The 10,162-nt window shown below is 47.2% G+C and overlaps 1 protein-coding gene across 1 annotated transcript in view; it reads right to left on the reverse strand.

Annotated features, from left to right (window-relative positions):
• Positions 1-7,541, reverse strand: part of BNIP5 (BCL2 interacting protein 5) — a 13,599-nt gene extending 6,058 nt beyond the window's left edge. Inside the window, exons 1-5 of the mRNA XM_023734096.1 lie at positions 6,941-7,541; positions 5,651-5,767; positions 3,515-3,579; positions 3,003-3,243; positions 1,920-2,036 (exon numbers count right to left, since the gene is read on the reverse strand). Coding sequence (XP_023589864.1) covers positions 1,920-2,036; positions 3,003-3,243; positions 3,515-3,579; positions 5,651-5,767; positions 6,941-7,541 — 1,141 coding nt within the window. The remainder of the gene's footprint in view (positions 1-1,919; positions 2,037-3,002; positions 3,244-3,514; positions 3,580-5,650; positions 5,768-6,940) is intronic.
• Between the last annotated feature and the right edge of the window lie 2,621 nt (positions 7,542-10,162).

Raw genomic sequence — 10,162 nt, forward strand, 5'->3', positions numbered from 1 at the left:
GGCTAATATTTTCCTTGTGTCTTTGGTGTTCTTCATTCTCCTTTGCTCCAAGTGGGTTGGGACCAATTGATGCATCTTAGATGGCTGCTCACAAGCTTTTGAGACCCCAGACACCACTCACCAAAGTGGGATACAGAACATTTTCTTAATCAACTTTGTTATGCCAATTGACCTAGATGTTCCCTGAAACTATGGTGCCCAGACCCCAGCCCCAGCTACTCTGTCCCTCAAAGTGTTTGGTTGTTTTCAGGAAACTTCCTAGCTTTTGCTTTAGTCCAGTTGTGCTGACTTCCCCTGTATTGTGTGTTGTCCTTCCCTTTACCTAAGATGATTCTGTCTTCTATCTAGTGAATTCCCCTTTCCCTCCCTCCCCACCCTCATAACCATCAAAGAATATTTTCTTCTGTGTTTAAACCTTTTCTTGAGTTCTTATAATAGTGGTCTCACACAATATTAGTCCTTCTGCGACTGACTTATTTCACTCAGCATAATGCCCTCCAGATTCATTCATGTTGTGAGATGTTTCACAGACTCAGCATTGTTCTTTATCATTTCGTAGTATTCCATTGTGTACCATAGTTTGGTTATCCATTCATCTGTTGACGGGCACCTAGGTTGTTTCCATCTTTTTGCTATTGTGAACAGTGCTGCAATGAACATGGGTGTGCATATATCTATTTGTGTGATGGCTCTTATTTCTCTAGGATATATTCCAAGAAGTGGAATTGCTGGATCGTATGAAACTTCTATTTCTAGCTTTTTAAGGAAGCACCAAATCGATTTCCAAAGTGGTTGTACCATTTTACATTCCCACCAGTGGTGCATAAGTGTTCCAATCTCTCCACAACCTCTCCAACACATATTATTTTGTGTTTTTTGGATTAGTGCCAGCCTTGTTGGAGTGAGATGGTATCTCATTGTAGTTTTGATATGCATTTCTCCAATGGCTAATGATCATGAGCATTTCCTCATGTATCTGTTAGCCACCTGAATGTCTTCTTTGGTGAAATGTCTGTTCATATCCTTTGCTCAGTTTTTAATTGGGTTATTTGTCTTCTTGTTGTTGAGGTGTTGCAGTATCTTGTAGATTTTAGAGATTAGACCCTTATCGGATATGTCGTAGCCAAAAATTTTTTCCCAGTCTGTAGTCCTCTTTTTACTCTTTTGGTGAAGTCTTTTGATTGGCATAAGTGTTTGATTTTTTAGGAACTCCCAGTTATCAGTTTCTCTTCTGGTGTTTGTGCATTGTTAGTCATGGTTTGTATTCTGTTTATGCCATGTGTTAGGGCTCCTAGTGTTGTCTCTATTTTTTCTTCCACGGTCTTTATTGGCTGTAATCTTTACGGAAGCAGATCACCATATCTTTCTCCCGTGGAGCTCCAGGTGGGTTGAAACCATCAACCTTCCAGTTCTTCGGTTAGCAGCCGAGGGCTTAACTATTGCACTACAAGGGCTCCTTTTAACTCACTTAGAGCCTCCCAATAGCTTGAGGAAGTAGGTACTATTATTAACCCCATTTTACAGATGAGGAAACAGACTAGAGAGATGAAGTGACTTTCCCAAGTTCACACAACTCCAAGGGGTCAGAGCTACATTCAAACCCAGACCCTAAAGATCACTACCGTCTCCCAAGCCCTTGCCAAGGGCCAGTGTTCCTTGCATTACCTATGGCAGCCTCACCAAGGAGGGCTTTACAACCACTGCTGGTTTACAGCCAAGGCTTAGACAGGGTAACAGGCAGTGTGGCTCAGGGCCTGAGCTCTGGGCCCTGCCCTGCCTCCCCAGCCTGCTGCACTCAGTGGGGAGGTCTGGGCAGGTCACCACCCATCTCTGGCTTGGTCTCTCTTCTTCAAGGGGAGGGGTCAGGCCACATGTTTCCTGAGGGGCCCCTGAGGAAAAGATGAGGTAGGGATACTGACTGGATTCGGAGTCTCTGTCCAGCTCCAACTCCTCTTCAAGCCACTGGCTTCTTGCTCCTGGGGTGATCTTTAAGGGAGTAGGGCTCCTAACATCTGGGACTTGAGGTTCTTCCAAGTCTGAAAGGCAAAATGAAATGCGGGTGTGTTAACCTCAGTGTGTTGGCTAATCACACCAAGGCCTTGCTGGTGGGTGGGGTGGTCTGCTGGGCTGGGCTGGGTTTCTGATTTACTGAAGAGACCAAGCTCCCTTATCCCTCTGCACTTCCATAGCACTGGCTCTCCTTCCTCCCCTGATTCCCCCATCCCTCCGCCATTTTTGCTTGATCCATAAGTGAATAGTAGATGCCTCTTTCATTGCATGAATTGATGGATCATGACCAGAATCCCCCGCATGAAAATATCTCTCCTCTTGGCCTGAAATTCCACCATTAGAGATTCACTCTCTGGTGTCAAGCATTGCCCCCTTCCTTTTTAAAATGCAAATTCCCTTGGCCAGGATGAAATAATTTGTCTGATCCTGTCTTCCTCTAGCCCTGGCTCCATCACTGATGGGCCATGTGACTTAAACACATTGCTTTAAAACCTCCCTGAGCCTCAGTTCCCTCATGTGTAAAATGGGGACAATATAAGTACTTCATAAGGTAGCTGTGGGGACTGATTCTGATCTAGATATGCAATAGGGTGGTGTCTTATTTTACAGGTGAGGAAACTGAGGCATAGAGATGGGGAATGACATAGAAGGTGCAGCTCAGCACTCAGGTCTCCTGCCTTCCAGGCTCCAGTTCTTTCCTGTACACACTACCGCTGCCAGGATGTGGAAGCTGAGGATGGCTGGGTTTCCCTGAACACAATTTCCATCAACGGGTTGCCTAGACTTTAAGGAGGTTCTGGGTGTGGTGATAGGTGACCTGCTGATATCCAGTCCCTTCTCTTTCCCCCACAGCCCTCTCCACATCACTTGGGGCTGAATACAAAAGTCAGAACTGGGATGGCAGCCTTATAAGGGCTAACTCCAGCCCTGGGGAAGGTTCCAGAGCTGGAGGCAGCTGCAGTATTGCTATGGCTACTGTGGAGCCTGCTCACCAGTGCTGCTGGAGATGGAGGGTGGATGGCCACCAACACACAGGGGCAGAAAGCTGGGCCTCTTGGGCGTCCGGGCCTCTAGGCTGGAAACATCTGCAACCCCCACTCTCTTGGGCTCCTCGGAGTCATGCTTCTTTTGAGAAAAGGCTTTCCTGAAGCTGGACTTTTTCTCTTGGGATTTCTTCCTAAAGATGGGAGCCTGGTTTTGAAGACCAATCTCAAGCTTCTGGGTTTGAAGTCTCTGTGGGAAAGATGAGAGAAACTGAGTCAAGGCTACTGACCTGAAGAGAAGGGAAAGCTCCCTCAGGAAAAGCTGGAAAGCAGCCAAGTGCTACAGGGTGGCCCAGACAGAGCCAAGAGCCCAGGGAAGACTGAGGTCTGAAGTTGAAGGGATTAGGGGGAACTCAAGGGCGGGGAGCAGCTGGAGCCAGGCCTGGAAGGACAGGCGGAGTCTGAATGAGAAGAAGAGGCAGTGAGCCTCTGGGGACATACACAGGTGGTTTACCCCTTACCTTTTCCTCCCAATCATCTCCCATTTTCTGGAGTAATTTCACTATCACTTGGATGATAGCATCCTCTAGAAGAAAGAGAATGTACCCGGTTAATCTTTCCAAATGCACAGAGAATTCTTTCTAAATGACTGTCTTGGACTTCTGAGATGGACTTGGGCCTTCAGGATTGGGTAAGTGCTCTCCTAAAATAGTTCCTCAGGCCACAGAAGGAGGAAAAAGCACCACATCCCAGAGCTGGTCCTTCTGAGAGAGAGTTGGAGGGCACCGGAAGATCCACAGGGTGAAGGTAAGAAACCAAAGCATGAATTTTTATGCAGAAGAGTTCAAGTCAGCCCTCTGGGCATTCAACCTGTGCCCCATTACTTCCTCTGAACTTCACATGTCTGTAACTATCTACTTTGGGTTCAGCAAGCTGTGTGACCATGGGTAAGTCTGTTAACCTCTCTGGGCCTCAACTGCTTCCCCCTGTGAAAAGTGGATTGTAATCCCTATCCTACCTCCCTCAGAAGGCTGGGAGCCATGAAATGAGCAGCTGCACTTGGAAACATTTTGTAAGGCTGATGCTGATCTTCCAATCTGCTAAATATCAGTAGAGGAAACAGTGGAGACCTGGCCTAACTAAGGTAAAGGACAGAAGGAAACCAGCAGCCATGACTCAGAGACAGCCTGCCACTTAAGCACCTCAGCCACACTCGCAAGGTTTCTTGGAGAATCCACAAACAACGGAAATGATTTTCTTTGATACCTCAGTCAACCTACTCAAGGACAATTATTCCCAGACTGACCTCTGCTAGCTGCCAGCTGATCGTTTACACAGAAACACGTGCAGATAATATTCACTGTTCCCAGGCTGACTGCAGTTTTTTTCACCCCCTCCTTTCCCTCCTTGGTTAGCTTAGGCTGCAAACCAAAAGGTCGGCAGTTCAAATCCACCAGCCGCTCCTTGGAAACTCCACGGGGCAGTTCTACTTTGTCCTGTAGGGTCACTATGAGTCGGAATTGACTCAATGGCAACGGGTTTGGTTTTTGTTTTTTGTTTCCCTCCTTTACTTTCCTCTTACTTATAAATTCGTTTTGGCTTTTGTTCCTTGACTTGGTCTACCAGCTGACTCCCTCTCGTGTGAGAAAACAATTAACATGTAAAATAACTAAACAACCCGCAAAATAATTACTACATCCCTTAGTTATTCTTTAACAGAACCATATAGCTCCTCTGTTGCAGATCTCTTAAAATATGCCCATTCTACAGGAAACCTGGGTGGTATAGTGGTTAAGAGCTATGGCTGCTAACCAAAAGGTTGGTAGTTCGAATCCACCAGCTGCTCTGTGGAAACCCTGTGGGGCAGTTCTACTCTGTCCTATAGGGTCGCTAATGAGTTTGAACCGACTCGATGGCAACAGGTTTGGTTTTTGGTTTTTTTGTTTGTTTGTTTTATACAGGGAATTGGATGAATAGGGAATGACTGTTAATTTTGCTAGGCTCAGCAGTGGCATGGTGGTTGTATATGAGAATGTCCTTAGTTTTTGGAGATGCATGCGTAAGCATTTAGGAGTGAAGCCTGATTTTACTTTAAAAAGGTTTAGCAACAAAATTATACAGACATATGAAGCAAACGTGGCAGTTTGTTAACCATTGTTGAATCTAGGTGTCAGTATATGAGTGTGAATTATTATATATTTTTAAAAGAAAAAAAAAAAAAAAGCCCCATTCCCATTAATGTAGTCCCTATTACAAGTAGGTAATACGCTCGGCTACTAGCCAAAATGTTGGAGATTCAAGTCCACCTAGAGGTGATTCAGAAGAAAGGAGTGGTGATCTACTTCCCAAAATATCAGCCACTGAAAACCGTATGGAGCACAGCTCCACTCTAACACACACTGGGTCACCATGAGTCAGAATTAACTTCATGGCAATTGGTTTTTTTGGTTTTTTATTTGCCATAAGGTGTATTTGCCTTTCTGATTCCTAAGACTCCCTCTTGTGAAACTCTAAAGCAAGTATACATGACCAGAAGCACCAGAAATGCGGAGAACAGTGCACAGATATTGAGCGTGACCATCCAAGGTCTATGTAAGCGTTCAGAGCCATTAGTCCCACCTATAAGCAAAAAGGAACCTAACTAGATTCTGACTAACCATCAAGCTGTCGCTCCCCTTCCCTCTGGTGACCTATAGCTTGGGGAGAATCATCCTTGACTTCAGCATACCCGCCTTCAGTGAACAAGGACTCATGCAGATCAGGATCTTCTCGGCCTGGAACAAAGATGAAAGTGAGTTGGGGGGGTGGTCAGTGATATGCATCTGACCTTGTCAATTGAGATAAGGAAACAGCACAGGATCCAAAGCTGTAGCCAGCTCTAGGCTTAACCAAAACATCAGGACCCCACCAAGGTTTTGATTTGAAAAGAGGCCGCCTCCATCCATCTCCCTCTCCACCTACTCCCCCCCTACCCCACTACCACCAAGAAAGTAAATCCTAGTTCTTCCCGGGGTCTCTTCTCCCCATTAATATCACAGTGAGTTTCAAGTTCTACAGGGCAAAGCTCCATCCCCTGCAGATGCCTGCAGGGCATCTTAGAAATTCATTCCCAAGGTTCCAGGAGTCAGAACCGGAAGGCACCTGGGGGACCAGCTCTCTCATTCCAGAGAAGATCTGTGGCTAGCTCAAGGTCACACAGTAAGTTTATTCTTAACAGAGTCAAGTCCAGAACCAAGGTCTTCAGCACCCCAGCAGCCGTCTCTTTTCCCAGCACCTGCCCCAGGTCCTTACATTATGGACCAATGTGAAGGGTAGGGCTTTCCTCTTATCCCCCGCCTCCACCTCCCCACCCCCTGTTTTCCCCCTTCCTCCTAGGACCATACTTCTCAAACAGGAGTACTTCACAACAGCCACCATTTACTAAGCATTATTCATGTGACCAAGGAGCCCTGGTGGTGCAGTGGTTAAGCACTCGGCTGCTAACTGAAAGGTTGGAGGTTCGAACCCACCAGCTGCTCCTCAAGAGAAAGATGTGGCAGTCTGCTTTTGTACAGATTCCAGCGTTGGAAATCCTATGGGGCAGTTCTAGCCTGTCCTATAGGGTCAACTATGAGGTGGAATCACCTCAACAGCAATGGGTTTGGTTTTTGGTTTTATTCATGTGACTACCCCATGAGACAGCAACTATTATCTCCATTTTACCAATGAAAAAATATTGAGGCTCCAAGAGGAAAATCACCAGCTCTAGGTCACACAGCTAGCTCATGGTGGAGCTGGAGTTTTATCTCAAGTTATCAGTCACTGTGCTGTTCTGCCCCATAGAAATTTCACAGTGGCATTGTCCCCAAAAGTTCCCCCACCTTCATGACCCCTCTACTGAGAGGTTTGAGGAACAAGTACCCTAGCCCTTTGGTGGCAGGGACCGGGGGATGCGAGCATGTGCTTACCCCTGCGAGTTGGGCCCAGGGCAGCCTCCTCAGGGTATGCAGCAGCCTCCTGATCTGGAACAGCCTTCGTTTGCTCAGCGATATGTTTCCTGTAACTAGAGGCTTTCTTCCGGCTGGACTTCTTGTCATGGGATTTCTTTCTAATGGCTGGCTGCTCAGGGGTCACAGGGGACTCAGTAGGCTGGGAGAGGTTCTCCTTCCTCTTTGACCTCCTGCTGGCCTTTTCTCTGGGCTCCTCAGGACTCGTCCTCAGGAAGAAGCTGAACAGGGCTTTCAGCAGCCCCTGCTGGGCCCACCTATGGGCTTTGCCCTTCTTGGTGTCCTGTGGTGAGCTCTGCTCACCGAGGATAAGCTTGTTGGTCTTCTCCAGACTGAGGGCAGTGGCCATGGTGCCCTCAGCCTCTGCAGGCTGAGCTGGGCTCTGGAAACATCTGGCCCCATCGCTGGCCGTCCGGCGAAGTTCCTTCTTGGTGTGGGTGCTGTGCAGAGAGAGACATTGGCAGTCGCCCGACCCTGAGTCCTTCCTGGGGTCCTGCGACCTGTCCAGAGACCTGGCTCTCCTCTTTGGCAAAGGCTTCTTCGGGTCTCGCAAATTCTCCATTGGGCTACAACCAAAACAAACAGCATCCTTAGAAGAGGCCTATCGAAAACTGCTGTGGTGAGCTAATTATGCTGATGGGGGCCCGTTCTCTTTCACCCATTAATGAGAGGCATATTAACCTCTCACGCTGACACTTTTCCAAAGTTGTGGTCTCGTTTAAATCCCTCAACAACCCTGGTGAGCGGGGGGCACATCATTATGCCCATTTTCCAAAGGAGGAAACTGAGGTCGTGGCCCAGATCTCACAGCTAGGCAATAGCAGAGCCAGGACTGGGAACTGGCTCTGCTGAGTATCCATGTGAGGATAATCTTGGAGGAAATGAGAAAATGGGCCAGGGAGGAGGCAGACACCTTGGAAGGGTTTATTTGTGTTCTAATGTTCCCTCAAAGGAACACCTGGGTTATAATGAAAACCCTTAGCAAGCACACCAGTACCTTATGTGGAAACTGCCCGCCTCAGAGGCTGCCTTACGGTTGTGCTCCCAAAACACAGTACGGGGTGGGACAAGGAGAAGAAATCACAGAGGGCAAGATTTTTCCTTGTTTTTATAAGCATCCACTGTGTGCCCAGAATTGTGCTCGGTGCTAGTACCAGTACCAGCTGCCGTCAAGTCAATTCTGACTCATGGTGACCCCATGTATGTCAGAGTAGAATTCTGCTCCATAGGGTTTTTAATGGCTGGCTTTTTGGAAGCAGATCACCAGGTCTTTCTTCTGAGATGCCTCTGGGTAAACTCAAACTGCCAACCTTTCTGTTAGCAGCCAAGCGCGTTCACCATTTGCACCAGCTGGGAACTCCATGCTCAGTGCTAGGGACGTAATAATGAATAAGATGCAGCAAATGCCCTCAAAGAGAATATCCTGGTCTCCATTACCCTACTCTCTTTAGCAGCACATGGTCTTAAGAGAGGATACATTTAAGTTGAAGTTCTATTTGATTTTAAGATCAAAGTCAACTGAGCCAGAAATATTTACAGGGTTTTCTGCTCTTCCTATATGTTCCCGTGGTCAGAGCAAATTGGATGGGATTGGCAGATAAACTGTTCGACAACAAGACCATAAAACCAGCTGAACGCACAGGACCCTTTTGTTCAGCTCAGCTGCTCTTCTTGTGCTAACTTGGCTTGAGGTGGCCCGTCGCATGGAGGGCTGGGGAGCCTGTACCCAGCTAATGGGAAAAGAGGCGCAGTAATCTTTTAGGAAGCTGTCATTACTATGGAAACCGTTTCACAATTGCTGATGGCCGCAGTGTCCTCCTACCGCTTTCAAAGGACACGCTGCCACTTCTAATCAGAGCATCAATATAATTTCATGAGGCCATGTTTTTCCTTCTTGAAGGAGCCCCAGTATCACAATGGTTAAGTGCTCAGCCGCTAACCCAAAGGTCGGCAGTTTGAACTCACCCGCTGGCTCTGTAGGAGAAAGATGCGGCAGTCGGCTTCTGTTTAAGGATTTACAGCCTTGGAAACCCTACGGGGCAGGTCTGCTCTGTCCTGTGGGTTGCTATAGGTCGGAATCTACCTGACGGCAATAGGTTTAGTTTTGGGTTTGGTTTTTTTTTTTTTTTTAATGATTTTTCAAAAAAACTGCCTTGGTTTGGCTACCCCATTCCTGGGATTACAAGTGCCCAGAGCCCAGAGGGAGGTGAGAGAGAGCCCAACGCAGCAGCTGCTGCAGCCGCAGAGGCAGGGAGAGGGTGGGAGGGCTGAGCTCAGCCCAGTCCTCCTTCTACCTCTCAAACTGCTCCTCCTCCATAATGTTCTAAAGATTCTGTCTTCAAACTCTTGTGCCCCCCCCATGTTGGTCTCTAGCCCCAGAGATTAAGCCAAAGAAGGAAAACCCACCCACCACGAGGAATAAAACCTTCTGTGGAACTTCTCTGTGGAGGGTGTGTTCTGCATGCCCTGAGACAATTCAGTTTTAATATTAACCAGTTGCCATTGAGTCCACTTACTCATGGCAAACCCACGTGTGTCAGAGAAGAACTGTGCTCCATAGGGTTTCCAATGGCTGACAATTTAAAAGTAGATCACCAGGCCTTTCTTTTGAGGTGCCTCTGGGTGAACTCAAACCTCCAGTCTTTTGGTTAGCGGCCAGTGCGTTAACGGTTTGCACCACCCAGGGACTCCATTTTAATATTACTCCCCCAACCTCAAATTCTACATGTGCTAAAATTAAATCCTTCTAGACTTCCTAATTGTAAAATTCTGCTTATCCAGAATTCATCAAAGCAGGGATTTCCTTTTCCTTCCTCTTTTTTCTTGTTTTGCACCCTTGCTTTGACCAGTGCTAACCCATGGTGAGTCTGACCATCGGGGAATCCCACCCTGCCCGGGATGTGCTTCCAGACCAGCAACCCTGTGACAGCAGCAGAAACATTTTGTAGAAACCCAGCTGCTCTTGTAAACTTATTTATTGCCTTGGCAGATGGTGAATTTCAGAGCAAAGTTCAAATCAGCTCAGAAATACCCAACGGATCAGTGGATCCCATGACTTCTGATAAGATATGCCATACCAATGACGTGTTTAAAAATGACAAGAAACAATCAAAAGAAAGCATGCAAAACTGACCTTGAGTTATCGTGGAGCAGGAAGTTTAGCTATTTTTTCCAAGCCCGCAG

Source organism: Trichechus manatus, unplaced genomic scaffold (genome assembly GCF_000243295.1).
Source record: "Trichechus manatus latirostris isolate Lorelei unplaced genomic scaffold, TriManLat1.0 scaffold00065, whole genome shotgun sequence".
NCBI lineage: Eukaryota > Metazoa > Chordata > Mammalia > Sirenia > Trichechidae > Trichechus > Trichechus manatus.